We start from the raw sequence: 21,308 nt of genomic DNA on the forward strand, positions 1-21,308 counted from the left end.
CATTGAGGCTAAGCCAGATGCTGCTCTGGTCCTAGAGACACAGCAAGAATAAGGCAGACAAGTTCCTGGAGACGGACTACATAATTACATAACCAAAGAGTTATGGAATGTAAACCAGGGTTGTTCATTCATAGTGACATGTGTTCAACCAAATTTCCTTGAGCAAAGTGCAAAAGACCAAGATCTCCTGGTTGCTAAGGCAGGTGATGGTGTTTTCCTGGGAGGGTAAGGGCATCTGATTTAGCCCCGTATCCCTGGTGCCTCCTCCCATGAAACCCAGCACAGAGCAGTCACGCAGGAAAGATGTGTTCAATGAAGAGAAGCCACTCTGGGGTTACTCAAGGACGGAGACCATGTCTTAAGAGTGTTCTAGAATAGGTCTTACTTCATTCAGCTAAGTATCCTAAGTATCATTTATGCCTTGTAGTGAATGTGTGTATATTTCTGCTGGCAGAAAACTAGGAGTGAAACTTTGGGTCAACTTTGGAGATGATGGTCGGGGTTCCAACGCAGTAGTGCCTTTCATATTCCCACCAGCAGTACCCAAGTGTTCGGTGGTCTGCCAAATCTTTTTTTTTTTACTTTATTAAAACACTGAGCTTATTTTTCACGTATCCAAATCTTTTCTCTTTCCTCTCTTCTTAGTCATTGCAATGAATGTTTATGAGGACTTCTTGTGAATGTAATTTGCATTCCCCTTACGTCTAATAAAGTTGAGTGCCTTTTCATGTGTTTACTGGCCATTTGTATAGTTCCTGTGATGTACCTGTTTGGGTCTTTTGAGGGTCCAAGATTTTGGTCTGCTTGTTCACTGTGTTCAGTGAAAATATTTCTTAAAGAAATGCACAGCCCTGGTTGGTGTAGCTCAGTGGATTGAGCACAGGCCTGCGAACCAGAGGCTCGAGGTTCGATTCCCAGTCAGGGCACATGCCTGGGTTGCAGGCTGGTTCCCTGCAGGCCAACTCCCAGCAGGGGACGCACAAAAGGCAACCGTACATTGATGTTTCTCTCCCTCTCTCCTTCCCCTCTAAAGATACATAAATAAAAATAAGTCTTTAAAAAAAAAAAGAAATGCACAAATTCAAAATACCCCTTCTATCATTTTAATATTTTCTTTATATCAACTCACTTTTACTTAAACTGATTTAAAAAGATTACATTAGTTGAGTGTCTTTGAACAAGCTGACAGGGACCAGAGGGGAGAGGGGAGGGAATTTCAGGGGAAAAGGGGAAGGATTTACAGGAACTAGTATCAAGGACACATGGACAATAAGTAAGGGGAGTGGAAATGGGAGGGAGGTGGGGAGCACTGGGGGGTGGGGTGGGCTGGGATGGGAGTAAAAGACAGAAAACTGTACTTGAACAACAATTAAATAAATTAATTAAAAAATAAAAGTAAAAAGTAACAAAAATAAATAAATAAAAAGATCCCAGTATTTCATAGCTCTGAAATCATGGTTGTGATGTGCAGATTACACTTTTATACACTAAAGTGAATGGGTGACGATGAAATTTAAAAACGAAATCCATTTGAGTGTTTCTAATACTCTCTCCTTTGATGTCATTGGTGATAGCTCCCAAATTAGATGAATCAGTTTTGGCGGAACATTTAAGTGCTCCTTTTAAAAGCCCCCTCCCAGCTCTGTGAGGTGCGGAGTGCATAGAGTCCACAGACCAGAGTTGGAGGCTGCCAGGCCTTCCTAAGGCACTAGGCTGAGCTGTGAAAGGAAGCAAAGCCTTGGAAGAGTGACATAACCCTTTAACATCTTTAGACCACACTGACTTAGGGCTTAAGGAAAGGTCAGGACCTCTGCAATGGAAGCAGGGATCTTGAAGCAGGAACTGAGAAGCACCAGAGCAGCCTGGGATGCCCAGAGAAGGCTCCAGTCAGATGGGCGGGGACCACTGGGCTGGATGCTTGGGGGAGGCCTCTCGTCAGCTCCTTAATGCAGAGTGCTACAGGAGGTGCAATGTGCTGTATTATCACATTTACTCCTCCCAAACCTAGGAGGTAAGTGTTAAACTACCCCATCTGACAGAGAGGGAAACTGAGGCACAGTGACCTTAGCTCTCTGAAGTCCGCGCGGCCAGTAGTGGCAGAGCTGGGATTCAAACCCAGGAAGTCAGGTGCAAATATCTATGCACTTAGCCACTAAGCCAGGCTACCACTGACAGAAAAGTATATGCCAGAGGGCACAGCCTCTTGTTTCCATAAAGACCAGAATCCAGATTTCTCCATGCAGTTTGGGCTGATTAAGCTAAGACTCTAATCTCTAGTATGGGCAAAACAAAGGGAAAATATAACAATGACAAAATGATGCAATTTGTCATCATTTAGCATGAATCTGGTGCTTTATGCACACCATCTAATGTCCATGCAGCCCATCTGATACACTGCCACGTGGGAGCTCAGAGGGGTTGGGTAATATCCCACCTAGGGAGTCTCCACAGTGAGAAGTGAACCTGAGCTTTCTCAAGCCCGTGCTTTCGCTTCCACACACTTTCTTCTGCCCTCCTGAGGCTCTCATTTCCTCCGGTTACAACGCACTTACCGCTGTCCTTCCTCCTCCACGGGCACTTGAAAATAAGCTGCGTCTGTCGCCGGGCACGGGGACTGCAGGTCTCAGGGTGCCCCCTCCCAGTCCGTGACAATTCACACCTGCTCCCAGCAGTATGTATGTAATGCACCCTTGCCAAACTTGGTATTCTCATTAGAACAAAATCAGCTTTTCCATTTTACTTGGCAAAAATTATTTTTTAGAATCTTGGGCTTTTCTATAGCTAACCTCTTTAACTCCTGGCTTGGGCTGCCCGCTCCTATGGACCACGCACCTATACCTGTCAGAGACCTTAGACCCTCTACTTTCCTGGCAAAAGACTGTAGGTTTGGTTCAATTCTCAGCACCTCTCCTTACCGGCCAGTTGATCTAGGGTGAGTTGTTTCACACCTTCCCAAAGCCACAGTTACCTCATGTCTGAGTGACAGGGTGACAATGCCCAGCAAAAATGAACTGAGACATGGAGATAAAGCTGTGGAAAGTGTGTGGCAAGGTGCCCAGGCTGCTTGCAGTTCATCTCCATGCACCCCCCACTGAGTCAGTATTGGAGCTCTCTAGAGTCAAGACAGAGTCAGTGCCACCCCCGTATCCTCAGAATGGGCCACCCACCCATAGAGCTGGCAGGCGACGCTTCCCCACCAGGCTTCCTTCTGTATTTCCCCTTCTTCTAGCCCTGACCATGGTATTCTAACAACCCTTCTCTCCCATTCTATTCTAAGCTCCTTCAGGGCCAGGACTGAGCCACAGCACCTGGCAACATCTCCAGCACAGAGAAGTTGTCAATACGTGCCTCTTCCTTTTTACGTTACTTTGTAAACACTGTAACACAAGACAAGATGCAGAGAGCCAGGACAACAAGCATAGAGCATGATGACTGTTGCAGAGCAGACAGCATTTGAGCCACTGCACAGGCCGAGAAGGAGGTCCACCAGCTATCTGGAGGTCCGCCCTGTGTCCTGCCCCAGGGCAGCCACCCGCTCCTTGGAGGGTCCACACTCCCGACCTTTGCAGTCTTCACTGCTCCACAGTTTATCACTCAAATCTGCGTCCCTGGACACTATGGTTTGGTTTTTCTCATTAAAAACATAATTTCTTATGTTTTTAAGTCTTTTAAGCCTATAGAATCCTCCTTCATTGCCTTCTTTTCCTTATAATTTATCTGTTGAAGAACCCAGATCTGTAGAGTTTCCAGTCTGGATTCTGTTCGCTGCACAGTGTAGCTCAAAATGCTGCTCTGTCCTGGGTGTCCTGCAAATAGCCAACTGGATTCAGGCTCGTCTTGCTCATTTTCTGCCTCAAACCTGAAACCTGCTGTTTCTTCAAGAAACTCTGGTTTCTTTTAGTGCAAATGATACTTGATGACGAGCACCTGGATAATAAGATCAGGGAACTATCAGAGTTCCGTTCGTCACTATGTGCCCAGCTCCCAACGACCAGTGCCCGGTGTGGAGTAGCTGTTAAACAACAACAAGACAAACAAACAAAAGTCCTGTGTTAAATGAATTCAGCAGTAGGAGAGCAATGATTTCATCCACGGTTCATCTATAATCTGCCTGCCTACCTGCCTACCTACCTATGCGTGTGTGGTGCCGGTCCAATAAAATACTTTCATGGGTCAAAGGTTCTGCTGCTACGCCCTTGACACTCATTATGCTCAAACCTCATAACCACCCCCAAGGTGTTTACAATTATCCTCATTTCACAGATGAGGAAATTGAGGCTCGGAGAGGTGAACTGATGTCACACAAGGACACACAGGATAACGGGGCAGAACTGAGCAGCAAACTCAGGTCTGAGGGACTCCTAAGCCTGCATGTCCCTCACTTTTCCTTGATGAAAAATAAGTTTGTTTATTTTAAAGTTAATCTTGATCAAGATTTGTCATCAACAAGTGAGTGTATGAAGAAGCTTGACTCCATGGGGCAGAATGTAGACACAGCCTCGCTCTGTGCTCTGCCCACTAAAGAATGTTACTTTGCTTATTATTTTTGATTCCTAATGTGACATATTTTTGCTAGATATGGCAGAGGAATATTTTTAATATTCTGGGAAAAAACCTAAAGGTATATTTTTACCCTTGGATTATAAGACTCATTTTACTCATATGTTTAAAGATGAAAAATGTAAGTAGATGATATCAGATAGTTCTTCAAGTAATTTCAGTATAAATTAACATTTGTACCTCAATGATGAAATCATTCTTTATCTGAGTCTAGAGAAGAGGTATAAAGGTTTTTCTTTGCTTTGTGCCCCCACAGCTAAAGCCTCCTTCTCCCCCTGTGTTTCTGACTGGAATGAGACCTTCTGACAAGGTTGTGTTTGATGGAAGGCGTGTTGTTCTGTTAACGAAAGCAGGCCACGTTGCCAGTGCATACCGAGCTCTGTCTCTACGCAGTCTGAACAAAGGACAAGGGCTACTTGGTATCTAACATTCCATATAACGTCAAGAAGGCAGATACTGGACTTTCCTATTGAAGAGGATGGAGTTCTGTGTTTCCTCCGAGCACACGGGAAGTTGCCACCTACCCACCAAAGAGAAGAAGGCACGGGAGCCAGGGAATCGAGCCCAGGGATGGCTCTAGCACGGTCTTCTGTTGTGATCTCGGACACTGGAGTCAGTGCCCACCCGTGGCACACTCTGTTTTATTTTTCAGAGCCATGCAGACAGGTGCATACACAGTATTGTCTGGTCTGCCTGTGTCTAGGAATTGTGTGGAAGCAAACTATTCCTTTGAGCTTCTGCTGCGATCGATGGATAGAGGAACATGGTGAAGACTTGTGGGTACCCAGTTCTGCCAAGCTACATAAACACTTCCTAACCAGACAAACATAATGGGACAGGATACAGAGCTTTGGAGAATGGTGGACTTGGTCCAGCACCTTAGGCAGATTACTCAATCTTTCAGAGCCTCAGTTTTAGTATCTGTAAAATGGAGTTAAGAAATAACTTCAAAAGTAACTGTGCAGTTTAGACTTAATGTATGTAAATCAATGCATTTAGAAATTGGTATACAATAGCCTCTCAAAAATGCTAGTTTCCCTTCTTTTCCTCACATGCAAAAATACATCACTGGCTAACTGACATTCTTGCACCCACAGCTACAAGGACTTAATGCAATCACAAGGCTTGTTTGTTTTTAGAGTCCCATTTCTCTTGCCTCAAGAAAGCTACCATCTTCTAAGTAACCAAGGGATGCAGTAGCTGTTTCATAATGAGGCTCCGCTTCCTTCTAAATATGCACTGATTGTCAAGGTGATGGAAGAGGTTCATTATTTAAAGGCATAATTAAAGGGCACTTCCTTTAACTAAACTAATGAGCAGTAAGTGCAGCAATATTTGCATGTTTAGCCATTAAGGACGCAGATAGAAGACTCATAGGAGACTGGGAGTAAGCTGGGAAGTCGGAGCAGATTAATCTTGCACCTAGGGCCTCCAGGGCTCTTGCTTAGCAAGCCTTCCTCAAAGAAGTGGTTCTTTCCTGGGAAGTCAACCTCACTGTCTTCTCTGCTTTTTTGGGATGAACTGCTCTCTCATCCCTGTGCCTTAGGGGCAAGCCAATCTTACTGATATCCTAAACTTGAACTCTTTCTGGATGGACATCCATGCCCTGTTCTAAACACTTTGGTATGAGTACAGATGTTGGTTCATTCTTATCATCTTGTGTATTCCCTAGAGTTGAAAATTCTCCCAAGTCAATAATGGTGCTTTTTACTCTCTTGGAGCGTGTGGGTTCTGAGGTCCTAGTCAAGGTTCTTCCATGGATTAGGTAAGAAGTATGGGACACACCTGGCTATGTCTCCTGTTCTTTATCCTTAACCAGGGCATCACACCTAAACTTCCAGACTTTTATTAGAATTAAAAGGAAGTGCCCAGCACGGAGTAAGAACTGGAATGACGCTGGTTCCAATTCTCCTCACCACATGGGGACTTCGCAGTTCTCGGTGCCCTTGCCTCGTGTCTCCTAACTGACGGGATGAGCCTTAGAATTTCTATTTTATATTAGGATTCAGTTTCATCAATTTCTTGTCTTTCCATGGTGTGCAAGTGACAGAGAAAAATCTCTCTCCTGCAACGAATGCAGACGTTTGGGTTTGATGTCAAGGAGGAGCCTCCGCCCTCATCCCCTCCCCCAGGCTCGCAGTCTCCACAACAGTCTAGAAAGGCCGGAGCAAGGCACCGGGCCGTGACCGAGTGCCCGCTGCTTCCGTGGGGACCAGCACTAGGCTTGAACATCTTAATTTATTAGCGAAAGAGTGATTCATTGAATATTTTTAATTGTGTCGGCCTTGTTTCCTTCTTCTCAGTGATAAAATGAGAGACACTGCTTCTGAATACGTATTCTGCGGTGTCGTCTGAAAAAATTCATTCATTGCCTCTGGGCAGATGTACAGACTGAAACACAAATAACGATTTCACAGGAGCAAAAGGAACTGCCGAGCAGGTGCTCACCGGGGGAAAAAGGACCAGAAAGGAGCCAGGCCTGCCAGAAAAAGTGAGAAAGTATAGAATAATTAGTGTCTCTGATTTGTTGAAATGTAACAGCTTTTTAGTGTTCTACTTCAAGTGAGGATGAGAACCTGGGAGAAGCCAGTGAGGTTGCAGCGGGGAAGGGAGGGGCGCTCTTGCAGCTCTGAAGTCACTGAGAGCACAGGGTCTTTAGAGAATCAGAGGAAGGAAATCCTTGGAGTAATAACGGACATCCAAGAAAGCCCTGAGACGTCAGCTCTCCAAGCAAACGGCTCAAGACACATTGATAAATAAGGCTCTGGAAACCCTCAGTGGGTTTGTAGACTATGTCCATGGCATGATACAAAGGGAATTATCCACCTGTCAGTGGATCCCACTATTGGTTAGGAGTGTGACCAGCTTCACGAACCTTTGGCAACCCTGAATTCCACTTTGCTGAACTTCCCTTCCTTCCCTTTATTCACTGCACTTGGATGCCTTTATAACTCCCGTCTTTCAGCCGCGCTTCTGCCTTTGGGACTCTGCAGAATACTGTTATTTCTTCCCAAGAATAGCAGCAGTCACTGTTTGCTGACTGCCCACCACAGATCAGAAACTTGCCTGCATTACAGAGGCAGACGGGGCAGAGTTCATTCGGAGGCCGTCCCAGGGAGGATAAAAGGTGAGGTGGGAGAGTGAGTCAGGGTGCGGGAGGCCCCCCAGAAATGCTCCCCACCTTCAAGCCCGGTGCTCCGTGCCCCTCTGTGGCAGGGATGCTCCCAGAGAGAGAGTGCTGCCCCACCCTGTGCTGTGCTCACTGGATCGGGAGGCTCCTCTTGCCTTGGACCCAGTGCTGCTGGGGCAAAAAACTGAAAGGCACAGAGGATCCAGGTGTGAGCGAGCGAGCGGGAGAGGGACCTTTCAGTGAAGCAAGTTCCTGTGATGCGGGGGATGGGCAGGTATGATTCAGAGAATCTCATTTGTGCATCCACTCTGTCAACTTTCAGCTTCCAGGTAAGGCTCTGTCAAGAGGAAGGGGATCTTCTATGTTTGCTTTAGCATTTCCAGAAACAAGCCTGGAGGACTCATTGTTTCTTCCCTGAAGGCAAAGGAGGTACATTTTCTATTTATTGTGGCTGGCAGGAGGCCAGCACCTTAGGCTAGAAGGAGAATATTGGCTTAGAGGGGAAGGAAAGGCTAAATCTACCTGCCCCTTGGGGATCCTCCTCCAGAGGTGGGTGGGGAAGCAGGCCTGGTGGAAAACAAGGAGTGAGAAGCAAATGGAGGATTAGAAGGCCGTGCCTCTTTCTCCCTCCCTCCCAGGGCCACACCTTCAACCTGCAGCCAGGCACTCTAGGGGTGAGTCTGGAGGCCTGCTTAGCCTAGGTCTTCTGAATACGCTGCACAGAGCGGGAGGTGGCGGAATCTACACGCCTGAGGCACCTCCAGGCCTCCCCAAGTCTCCTCAGTGATGTACGAGTTTCCCATTGCTACTGTAACAAGTTAGCTTAAACTGTGGCTTAAAGCAACGCCGACTTATTAGTTAGTTCTGGAGGTCATAAATCTGACATGAGTTTCTCTGGGCTAAAATCAAGGTGTCCAATTTGTTTTTTCTGTTGTTGTTATTGTCTTTTTTTCCCCAGCTCACAAAGACCAACACATTCCCTGGTTCAGGGCTCCACACACCCTGTCTCCATTGTCCCATATCTGATTCTAACCTGCCCCCTCCTGTAAGTACCCTTATGACCACATCAGGCTGCCTGTAAAGACCCCTTTGTCCTGTAAGGTAACACAGTCACCGGTCTCAGAGACTATGGCGTAGACATCTTTGGGAGCCATTGTTCTATCCAGAATAGCCTACAGGGGGCCCAGAGGAGCCCCAGGGAGGTGTCATGGCATCGAGGTGACTGGCAGAGATGGGCATGATAAAACACGCAAGGGGCTTCAAGGTAGAGGGGGCCTGGCTCAGACAATGGGTCAGCACCTACTCTAATGAAAACAGGAAATGAGCCAACAGGCCAGCAGTCACCTGGCCAAGGAGCAGAAGATCCAATCCCTGCACAGTTCTGAGCTGGGAAAACTACGTGGCTCTGAGCACTTTCCTTTGCCAACCCCATGAAGCCACGGAAGCCACCTCTCCCCAAACATCTGGAAGCTTGTGGAGATGGAAAGAGGAGGGAGGAGGACTTTGAGGGAAGAGGGGGCTTGTCAGGGACACTTATTTATGCATTGCAGACAAATAAACACATGAGTCACTGTATTTGTGACTCTCCACAACTGTCATTCATTCAGAACCACCCTGCAATCTGGCATTTTAGAAAGGGCAGGTGTTTTGCCTGAAGGAGACACCCAAGAGGTCCTGGACATTTTCCCTCCTCTGTTTAGGACACACATCCCTACAGGAAAATGGGTTTCTTTGCAGGTCAGTCTACAGGGCAGGCCAGGGAGCAGGGTGGCGTCCCTGCGTTAGGGGAGACATGGCTGACGTGTCACAGGGTTCGTCTCTGACAGCAGAATGAGAGCGCTGACAAGGCCCGATTGCTCTGATCATTAAGAGGACTGGCCCGGACTGCACTGACCATTTTCCAATTAACGCCTTGGCACTTGGCTATAATAATGATTGAACTAACCCATTTGACTCCCAGCATGGCCAAAAGAGCAGATGCGAGGAAACTGACTCTGCATCATTCTAACACTATGTCCTCACCAAGAATAAAGGATTCATTCACTTGCAGCCTCTTCCAGGAGCTTTAGAATCCTATGCAAGTAGAATGGACTTGATGGGCAAAAAAGCTGGCCCAAGACAAATGTGAGAATTTGGCTCAAATCCGAGCTCTGTCATTTGTTCCTGGGGAAACTGAACCTGTGCCTTACTCTCCTCTTTATGCAAGAAGAAGGAAGACCACCATCAATACTGGTGTCTAGGGGCTCCTGACCCACTTGCACCTGCCTCTTCCCTCTAGGTGTAGTGAGGGGATGATGGGGACCCTACATGTCCAGCCCCTGGGCTTGCCACTGGAAAGCCTTTACGTTCTTTTTTGGGGGGTGGGGTGGGGGCTGGGAGAACAGGGGGCATTTACAAAGGACAAGTGGGCCTTGTTATAGGAGGATCCACACTTCTCATGTGGACAAGTTATGGAGTAGTCTTCCTGTGTCAAAATAACAGTGGTTTTATTTTGTCTGTCTGTCATCTCAAACTGGTGACCAGGATATAAAGGTACACTGCAGAACATTTGTTTGGTTGGGTGATACATGTTTTTAAATGAGAAAAATATTACAAATTGGGAGATCTCACGTAAAAGTCTGATCTCCAACTTCTGAACAATTAGAGGTGCTGCACCAGTCCTCGCATGGCCTGGCGCTGCCAGGTGGTGGTTTAATCCCCAGGAAGGACCAGCCTTCACCCAGTGAGGCGCCTCCACTCACTTTTGTTGCTTTTCCCTGCTCATAATCATTATAGTTGGTGCTCTTGCAGGAGGATGTTCTACAGGGACCATGAACTAGACAGGGCGGTGAGCTCCCCCAGGGCAGTGTCCTGTCTTTCTTCCCTTCCCTTGGTGCCTGTTACAAATTTTGGCACAGAGAAGGCAATGGCCAACAGAATGCGTCCTGTGCCCATTGCCATTTTTCAGAGAGGCATTTTTGTCCCTTTTCTGCACTGGGGGCACCTGTCCTCTTGCAGGTCAACTGAGGCTGTCACTCAAGCTGTGCCTCCCAATGACTGAAAAATACCATAAAACACCAGTAGGTTTCCCTCTAAGCAACAGTAAGTCCAAAGGGAAGATGATTAGGATTCGCAACACTGAGTCAACCGTATCCAAATAATACCACAGCTGGGCATTCTCCTCTGCTCTCGCTTGGGTTTGCACATGATTAACTGAAGGCTCCAGGGATTAGCATTAGCAGATCATAAGTAAAAATCCCATTAAAATGACATTCTCCTCATCATTATGGTCCCTTTAGTGAGGTGCACTGGATTGTCAGGGGCATTTCCTGGAGCTGCCTGCCGACGGATTTACCTGGCAGTCCGTCCACCCCGGCAAAGGCCATCTGGCGGGGGGGACTAAGGAGCGGGGCTGCAGGAGGCCCTCCGCTCCTCTGCAGCACCCGCTTCACCTTGGGCACCTCCCGAATTGCTGTGTGGAAACCATTCTGCATTTCCTGCCCTGACTTCAGCGCCCACGAGCAGCACCTGTCAAGTGCTTGGTCTCCCTGCCTGGCTGTGGGGAGAGGAAGGGGAGACCCTGGTTCTAACGCAGCCACTGCCACTGGCTGCCTTGAATGACTTCGCCTGGGTTATATTTGCTTAAATTGGATACATTTTATGAATGTCATACTAGGCTTTTTCACATTTACCCACCCCTAAAATTCTCAGTGTTCTTTATATAACAAAATGCCTCAATTGTGGCTAATTCTTTTGGGAATAAAGTACCAGCTCAATAGCATGACATAAAACGCCTCTTGGGATATAATCCATCTGCTCCTCCTAACACCGGCCAGCGTTTTCCCTTCCTGCCCCATCCCTACGCCCTGCCACACCGAAAGCTGACAGTCCCTTATCTCCAGGCCCCTGTCAGGGGCCCCAGAATGGGTTCCCACAAGCTCCCCCAGCCAGGTCCCCTGCCCTCTGCCCCAGCACATACTGCAATAGGTTGAGGTAAACTGTGTATGTGTTGTTTGCCCCGTTATCATGGAAACTTCTAGAGAGCAGAAGCTCCTAATTTAATGGCTGATCCCTGGTACCCAGCACAAAGCCTGGCACACAGTTTGTGCTCAGAATAAACTGCTGATTAAGGAAATAAATGAGGCCCATCAGTCATTAACGCATTTATTGTGCATTGGAATCCCCAAGATGGTCTAGGAATTTTAATATGCATGTGCATTAGACTGGCTGCAGTCTTTTCTGGCCAAGGCCAGAAAGTTCTAAACAGTCACTGGTGGTAAATCCAGTAAAATCTTTGAACTAAGGTACAAGCTCAAAGGTGAACAATGTTTGAGAGTTAAAAGTGTTAAAATTTTAGAATTTTAGAATGCTCCATAAAATGGATCAAAATTCAATCAATTGCCAGGAAGTTTTAAAAGATCTCTCGACTATTCCTTTCTCCTTCCCTCACCGCATTTGTCCCAAGTTTGGATCTTCACATTCACTCACTGTTGCGTAAATATTGACTGGACACCAGCTGTGTGCTCGAGGTTCCCACGTGTTGGGAGGAGCTGGAGAGAGCAAAACACAGTCCTGCCTTCCAGGACCCCAGGGCAAGGTTAGCAGATGGGCAGGATGCCTGGATACCAGGGAACACTAAGAATGGGGATGGAGTTGCTTGTGAAGTCCGGGAAGGACAGGAAGAGACACACGGCTGGAGGGGGTGGTGACTCAGGATGGCTTGGGGGGGGGGGCGGGAAACTTTATCAGGTATGCACAGGCTGGGCATTAAGTGATTTCCATCTAAGAAACTTCTGGTAAGGTTCTGTCTACACAGGGAGAGGAAGTAGGGGAGAGGGATCTGCGGGCTGATCCACAGACCCTGCTGGACTGCCAGCATGAGTGTGCTTGAGGTGTCCTATATACTGCTCACTGCGGCTCCTTTCAGAGGGAGGGCAGTGGTTCGGGTGAGATGAGGCTTCTTATTGTCACTAGGCAGCTTTTACATTTAAAAAAATGTTAATTTCTTCGGTTGAAGAATGCTATGGACTGAATCCTGTCCCCGCAAGTTCATATGTCAAAGCCCCAGTGTGACTGTATTTGGAGCCAGGGCCTTTAGGAGGCAATGAAGGTTAAATGAGGTCACAGCGTGGGGCCCTGATCCAATAGGGCTGATGCCTCACGGGAAGAGGAAAAGGTACCTGGGCAGAGCTTCCTCTCTCCACCAGGTAAGGACACAAGGCAAGGAGGCAACTGACAGAAGGCAGGAAGAGGGCCCTCCCTGGGACAGGCCGGCAGCACCTTGATCATGGACCTCCCAGCCTCCAGAACAGTGAGAAGTAAAGGGCATTCTGTCATGGTGGCCCCAGCTCAGTGAAGATTTGACACTTCCAGCCAGTTTTATTAAGTCTGTAAACATTTTGCATTTCAGTGATAATTCTGATCTCTAAGTTAAAACATTTTAAATTTAGAAATGAAAACATTAAAAATTTTAAATTAGCAAGTTCACCAGAGCAGCAGCACAGAATGATGAAAAAGGCAGGTTCTCAGCACAGCCATGCTGTGTGACCTTGGGCACGTCAGTGGACCTCGGTCTCCTGCCTCATGCCGCCCCCTGGGTGGGACGGTGGCAGAGATGAGGAGGAGCTCATGTGCACAGTGTGTGGTGGTGGCTTGGGTGGTGGCCAGTGGTTCTCAGCTGTCCTTCCAGTCACCACTTTGGGGAACACATTTCAGAATTCCTAGATTCACCATATCTTTATCTGTAGAATTGAAACTCCTCCCTCACTCATTTTTATTTTTTAAAAGATTTTATTTATTTTTCAAGAGAGGGGAAGGGAGGAAGAGAGGGAGAGAAACATCAATGTGTGGATGTCTCTTGCTCACCCCCAACTGGGGACCTGGCCCCCAACCCAGCCTTGACTGGGAATCAAACTGGTGACCCTTTGGTTCACAGGCCAACACTCAATCCACTGAGCCACACCAGCCAGGGCTATTTTTATTTTTCAAGCCCCGTGACTTCATTTGACTCTATCAGTGCTTCTCAATCCCAGCTTAGAAAATGCTGCAGGGCATTTATAATTGTCTCAGGCAGTACAGCAATGTTCTTATTAAAACCCCTCATAATATGGGATTTATTTTAATTGACCTCAATTCACATTATACATTAAAAAACATCTTGTATAAGCCATATGGCACTTTGGAAGGTAGCTGAGAGGTTGCTGTGAAATCAAATAAACTATGTCAAGATTTTATACCCTTTGCAAGACCCAGAATTCCTCATTCAGAGAAACATAGTAATCAGACACCTTATTTCCAAAACCCCAGGATCCAGCAAAATGCGATTTATTGGGAATGGATTAATCAATTGCTGCTGGGCTCCCTCAAACAGCTTTCCTATCCTCTTGGCATCCTTGACCTTGTCACTCGTCTGATGTTCCACCACTGAGGGATTGCCTGAGGTTAATGAATCTCTTTTAAAGAGCATATGTCTGCACTTCTGTGTGGGTAAAAGGGGGCAGCAGTCATTTTCATCTCAATGTAAATGGATTCCTCCTGGAATGCTTCCCAGGAGCACTCTCTGAGGTCAGCCCCATGGGGGGGGGGGGCGGTGGGCCTGGACGCTTAAGCACTACTGGGAGAGGGTGGGGAGATGAGGGGAATACACAGAGAGGAGGGAAAGGGTTATGGAACGTTCAGCGCTAGACAAAGAGAGGCAGGAAGCTCACACAGTGGGTTCTAGAGACTGAGGTCCCCAGCAGCACTCAGGATATGGGTTGGGCAGAACCCCCCCCCCCACCCCGCACTGAACAGTGCTTGGTTGTGGCACCAGGCAGGGAGGCCATGGAATGAGCATCATCTCCCCGTTTCCTTCAGCAGGCCCATTCTGCAACCCCTCCCCTCCCGGCTGGCACTCTCCCTCTTGATAATTTAAAACAATTGAAAACCATTCACACCCCGCTCTTCAAAGCTCCCTGAAGGCCAGCTGCAGGCTGGTGGTGCAGACTCCCTCTTCCGTGACACAGTCTCCCAGAGAAGTGAGTGCCACCTCCGCACTCTCTGCGCCACCAGTGTCAGAAGCAGACACTTCAAAGCTTTTGATTCAAACGAGACACTTCATTTGTCATTGACAAGTGCGACACAGTGGTCCTTGTGATCACAAGTCGCGAGGCTCTGGAGTGAGTTATAGATTTTTCCACTTCAGAAAAGAGTACGCATTGCTCACAGTGCACCATGTCACTGCTTACTTCAAAGGCGTCGGGTCCCCTATGCCACCCAAAACAAGGCTACACCCTCATCCGAAGGAGGGAGAAGAGCATCAAAGGGGAGACACAGAGCATTCACTACACAGGATGTGCTAACGAAGACCATAAACTGATCCTGGGGACCATGAGAAAGAGAACCAGCTTCCTGTGAGCTCAATGCAGAGCAAACAGCCAGGGGGCAGGTCCACTGACCCTGTGGGGTTCCAGCTGGGAGTGGCCCTCCCCACCTCAGATTGGTCTTTAAAGTGGCCACTTCCATCCTGATTTTAAGATGCCATTCATCTCCCTGAGCTAATTCTTCCCAAAATCAGCAAGTGACCAGGACCCTGAGGTGCCCACCCCCTGCCATCATTCCTGGAGCACAGCACATAACCCCTGCAAAGGGGTGAGCAGGGGCCACGCGCCAGTGAGTGCCGTACCTGGTCCAGCTTCCAGTGGAACTCGGCAGGACGGAAGGTGTCGGCCTGGTCGAAGTCCTTCCGCAAGAGGAAGACCAGACGGCAGTTGTGCACGTACAGGGCGTAGTGATGCCGGTTCATTTCTGAAAACAGAGAGAGGATTCGGGGGGTGAGCGTACCCCTGTGTCAGCGTCAGCCTCCACCAGAGACTTCCCTCTGCATCACTCAGGACCTCAAAGGACACTGGCATTCCAGTTTCTCTTCTATACTTGGTTCTGATGAATGGTCTAGAACTTACATGGCAGAGCTCACTGAAATGCAAGAGGAAGATTCCAGAAAGCCCACAGCAAAACTTCTGCTAAGAAGTCACCTGGGCATTACATACCAACCTAACCTATGCTTAGGTGCTATTTCAGACCCCAGAAAAAAATTACTTAGGTTAACAAGCTTTTATTTTTTTTTAATTTTCCGGTAAAATACTTCTGGGACAGTTGAGGATAGCTCTCTGACAATCGGATGGTTCACTCTAGGATTCTTTCATATATAGCTGGTTTCTCCGCCAGGCCTGGGCGTTTATTGCATCAGACGGCGGGGCGGGGGGGTGCATAGAGCACCTCTCCTCAGCTCTCTGTGCAGGGAAGGGGGGCTGCCTCACTTTCAGTTTGCTGGCAGGAGGGGACAGATGGATTTTCCAACATTACACATAATTCTGTGTCTTTCCAAGCCTCTCTCATCCATAGGCAGACAGTGAATGAGACTCTTCCCTTCTTTGATATAAAAACCTCCTTTCCTGCTTAGGAAATTTCATGTCGTCAGTCCCAGTGATGATGTCCTGTAGCCGCCAGTCAGCACCCATGGGGTGGGGAGGAACAGTCTTTGAGCAACATTCAGAGAACTCACATGTAGGATACAGTAGCCCACACAGGAATATTCCATAGGGCAAATGCTCCACAGAGGATGGGTGGATGAGCAGAGGAGGAGGTTCAATGAGAACAGCATGGGTCCTAGATTCAGACAGACTTTAAATGGAGCTGTATCTTTGGGTGATGCAAGGAAGGTTATTTACCCTCCTAGAACCTGGGTTTCTTTAACATTGTTGCCTTATCCTGACCCACGGAATAGGATCGTATCCTATCACGAGAACAGGCTATAGCGGTTGATTCTTGCACATCGTGCACAGACCTTGCCCATGTGGCCTGAGTGGAAGGAATCAACACCAACCACACCGCTAGAAATGGGCTCTGACTGGTTCTGGCCAAAAGCCAGATGCAAATCCCCTTGCCACCATGAGTGGTCCAGGGTCCAGGTCCAAGTCAGCATTGCAGGCTATTCTCTTGGCCATAGGGCTTCTCTCAGGAATTGGCAATGTCTCAGTTCAGGCCAGTGATTCACGAGCTTTTCTGACAGGTTCTGGGAAAGCACTACTTACCTACTACTTTTTTTTTCTTTTGGCAGAAAGCAAAGAGAAGAGACACTTTCTCTCTCTCTCGAAGTTGTAGGATATAACTTGGAAGCTTGGTACTGCCCCATCCACATTTGCTAACGTGAAATTGACACACTTAGGGTGGCAGAGCTAAGAAATCGCAGGGAAAAGGATCCAGGCTTTGATCAGACCTTGCCTGAAGCTGTCTTATCTGCAGACATTTTCAGTTGTAAGAACTTTGCATTCCTTTTATTACTTTATAGTTGGATTTTGTGATACCAGTTTGATCTGTACTTCCCATTCCTTATAACTGAAAGCATCTTAATAGATACAGTGAGAAAGTGTGTGTAAAGCCCCTGCCCAGAATGGTGGGCCGCTCGGTGACTGTGAGGTCCTCCAAGGACTGCTGCACTGCTTCATGGCCATGCAGCATTAAAATGCAGTGCTGGGTGCTATCTGCATAAAAGCATACTCGTTCTTCAGAACTCAACCAAAGCATAGAAGGAAGGTGAATGGTCAGCTGGCAAATGTGGCAAAGTTAGTCTGGGCCAGTGACTGCTTTGGGGTTGGGAAACACTCAGGCCTGATTATAGGGATTTTACTAAATATTTCTTGCCCCCCCTCACAATAGCATAACTGATTTCTTATAGTTTCTATTGACACATACCAAGAAACTATAGGAAGAATTTTCCCCTTCAGTTTTATTTGGAGTCAGGAGAGGTTGTGGGTAAGGAGGTGGAACAAGAAGAATGAAAGAGGTCCAGAGCATCTTCTAGCCTAGGAGATTTGTCCCTCCTGCTCCCCCCACTTGTCTGCATTCCTGGAGTCACACCCACACCAGGGTACCGGATGTGGCCAAGGGGCTGGTGACATGATGCACTCAGGAATCAGCTTCCTTGCCTTTCCCGGCCTTCAGTGGTCTTTGTTGCAGCTCTCTTTCTCTCTTTGCCCATGTCTCTGGGAGCCTTCTGGACACCTTCAGATATTAAAGTCTTCTTGAAGGGTTCTCTCCAAATGGAACTTCAATCTCTCATCTGATGAAAAGAGCTCCCTCCACTCAGTCCTGACCTATGACCTCGTCACCAACAGCGGGAAAAGAACAGCGAATGGCCTAAGGTCTGTTCTTTCATTCTCCTTGTCCCACTCCCTCTTCCCCCAACCTCCTCCAGCCCCAGTCACTGTCAGAGGCAGGAAGGCAGATGCAAAAGGATGAAGTGGAAAGTCTCTTTAAAGGGCCAGTCAAATCTGTCATTTTCTTGTGGATGTCCAATGTCCTTCATCATGACAGGTGTCTGCGTATGGGCTCCTTCATGGGCACATTGACTGGTTTTGGAGAGGCCCTGCGGAGATCTTTGCATGACCCCCATGGTCAATGAAGTGGGTTTGGGTCCCAGTGAAATATTTTTTCCAGCCCTTTCTTCTTCCCCCCACCCCACCCTCACTCCCCACGTGCTCAATAAGAACGGACCTGTTATACTATTTATATATTGTAAAAATTGGTCTGATAAGTGGCACTCCCCTTCTCAATGGCTGGGACAGTTGCACCAGCTCTGGTACCCACCTCTGTTGGCCCTTATCGCCCCATTCCTGGTGTGAGGGCGCTCTTTCCAGTTCACCTTTCGTGATTCTTCCCGCCTCCTGCCCTCCCTCAGGAACGTCTCCCTCCCTGACATCTGCGTCTCCTGCTGACATCCTGTCTTCCTGGCACGAAGCCCTATTGGTTCTAGTCTTGCCCACTTCTGGATGCCCGTATGTTTCACAAGAATAAGAACAAAACCACCTGTGTCCTGCCAACTTGTAGTGGGTACCTGCTCTCCCACCGCTCTCTCCTCATCCCACCACTGAGGCACCCCCTGGGCTTGAGGCTCCAGCTTTTAGACCCCCCACACCCCTGGGGATGAGTCAAACTTCCGCAGGGCTCCTGGTCTCTGCTCCAACACCAGCCTACAGCAGACAGAACGGTGCTTGCAGCTCGGCCTGCAGGCCACTCACTGGAAGAGAGATTGCTACTTTCTCTTTAAAGCAGACAACCTTGACCCTTCTGAGTGGTTTTGGGCATCTCTGAAAGTATGGGAGCACCTTTCTTCTTCCCAGCGGTCAGGGGGACCTCCTTAGTACTCTATACCAGGCTGGCATCTGCCTCTCTCACCTGACTGCTGGGCCAGGTTGACCCCTCCCTCTTGAAAAGCCCCACAGGGAAGTGGCTCTGCAGGTGGCCACTTGTCATTCATTGCTCTCAGCTGAAACTCAGAGGTAGCAAGAGGGCTGCATACCAGGCAGAGGGGATCCTGGAGGGAGGGGCAGAGGTGTGTGGGGAGAGGAGGTACAGAGGGAGGGTAGGAAAGAGCATTGCTCATACTGGGAAGAGAAAATAAAGGGCCAACAAAGGTGAGCTTGCAGCGGGCACAGTTGCCCCACAGAATATCCCTGTGGTAGAGACAGTGCTCTCTACCTGGTGCTCTAGTATGTTCACCTAACCCTGTTTCCTTTGCTCCTAGACACACAGCTAAACTCAATTCACAGCCTCCCTTGTAGTTAGGTGGATCGATGTGACTAAATTCTGGCCAGTAGAGTGTGAGTCAAAGTGAGACATTCCATTTTCTGATCTAGCCAATAAGACACTTCTATGCTCTACTTTATTCTAACTTACTGTTCTGTGGTTGGAAAAGGCAGCGCCAAACAATGGAAGGAATCTGGGTCCCTGAATATCTAGGTGAAGGGCAGCTTCCTCATCCCCAGCCCCACTTAGGATGGCTGGACGCTGATGTGAGGGAAGCTGAGATGAAAGAGTGTTAGCCACCGAGATGTTTTTCTGTTGGTGATGGTAATAGTGGTTTTCTTTCTTACTTTTTAAAAACTACAATTACTCCATGCTTGCTAATCAATTCTATTATCCAACTTTTAAAAAAGATTTCCTTTCTTTCTTTTTAGGGAGGGAGTAAGAGAGGGAGAGAAACATCAATCTGTCGTTGCCTCTCCAGTGCCCCCTACTGGGGACCTCTCGCACAACCCAGGCATGTGGGCTGACTGGGAATTGAACCAGTGACCCTTTGGTTCTCAGGCCAGAGCTCAATCCAGAGAGCCACAACAGCCAGGGATGTTGTCCAACTATTTATAAATTAGTTTAGCATTAGTAAGTTTTACTTAGTGGACAAGACAGAAACCAGTGCAATTTTCATGAAGGGTAATTTGGTAATTTACATCAATAACCCTCTTAACATTTATGTTCTTTGACTCAGTAATTCTATCAGAAATATCCATAAGGGTATATACAAGAATGTTCATTGTAGCGTTGCTTTATTTGCATTAAAAAAAAGACAATCTAAATGTCTAACAAAAGGGAGGCAATCAAAGTATAATAAAGCAACATGACAGAGTTTCAGACTGCCATATAATTTATATCTTTAAAGAATATTTTATCACATAGGAAAATGATTTGGATAAAATATTATATAGAAGTAATAGATAACAGTAGTATCACATGTATTTTAAGACAGATTAAAATTGTAAGGACAGATACATAGAAATACAAGATTTGGTAATGAAATATATGAAGTATTATCAGGATCTATCTCCAAGTTTAGGATTTTAGGTGATTTGTATCTTCTTTTTTATATTTTTCTCATTTCGTGATATAATAAATGTGTGTTGATTTTATTATTTGAAAAAAATGTTTCTGATACATAAAAGCCCTGATCAGGCTTAATTTATTCCAGACATTTTAAAATACAGGGCAAGAAGGTAGTTATAGGCTTTTTTTAAGTTAGAGAAAAATCTCCCCCATTTTCTCTGTGCAGGTCTTGAACTAATTTGTAAGGCACTGTTGACCCTGAGGCCCAGGCCGACCAGCTCCAGGGCGCGCTGGTTGAGGGTGCCCAACAGCCCGGTGCCTGGACTGCTCTGAGGACGGTGAGGCCGGCGAGGTGCCATTGTCCACGCAGGGTTTTCAGCCAAGGCCACCAAAAAGGATCCCCCAGAAACTCAGATTTATTTATTTATTGGGTGGGGGATGGCATTTGTATATTTTAAAAAGTACTCCAGGTTATTCTCATATGTAGCAGGGTTGGGATCCATAGATCCAATAGCGTGGGCCTGGAACACACGGCGGGAGAACCTAGGGCCAAGCCTGTTTTCCTTGGCACTCAGCAGTTCTCCTGGGCCTGTCCCTCAACCTTTCATATTCTAATTCCCTTCTCTTCAAGCAGGAATGTTAATATCTATCTGACCTGCTTCCCAGGGCTATTGGATCCATTGCAGCCAGGGCTGTATGTGTGAGGCCACTAACCCAGCTCACGCTGCTTTGCCTTCTCCATACCTTCCTAAGCCTTTGTCTCATTGCCTGGCTCCTGGATCACAGAGGGAGCACCCAGTCAGGCACTGGGAGGATCAGGCCAATTCCTGGGACTGTGGGCTGACCTCTGAGTCTGGTCCCAAACCGCAGGGCCATCTCATGTAGGTCTGCGAGGTCCCTTTTGCCAGAAGGTCCCGGGGAAAATGGGCACTGGTCCTGGCTCCGACATAGACATACCGCATGACCAGGGGAAGCTGGGTGCCTCTCTGTCTCAGTTTCTATA

The 21,308-nt window shown here is 47.6% G+C and overlaps 1 protein-coding gene across 1 annotated transcript in view; it reads right to left on the bottom strand.

The window, feature by feature from the left end:
• The window catches only part of CLSTN2 (calsyntenin 2), a 588,535-nt gene that overhangs the window by 64,395 nt on the left and 502,832 nt on the right, over window positions 1–21,308 (bottom strand). The window contains exon 8 of the mRNA XM_037061175.1: window positions 15,333–15,454. Coding sequence (XP_036917070.1) covers window positions 15,333–15,454 — 122 coding nt within the window. The remainder of the gene's footprint in view (window positions 1–15,332; window positions 15,455–21,308) is intronic.

This window comes from Sturnira hondurensis, unplaced genomic scaffold (assembly GCF_014824575.4).
Source record: "Sturnira hondurensis isolate 20B ecotype Veracruz unplaced genomic scaffold, ASM1482457v3 Scaffold0013299, whole genome shotgun sequence".
Classification (NCBI taxonomy): Eukaryota; Metazoa; Chordata; class Mammalia; order Chiroptera; family Phyllostomidae; genus Sturnira; species Sturnira hondurensis.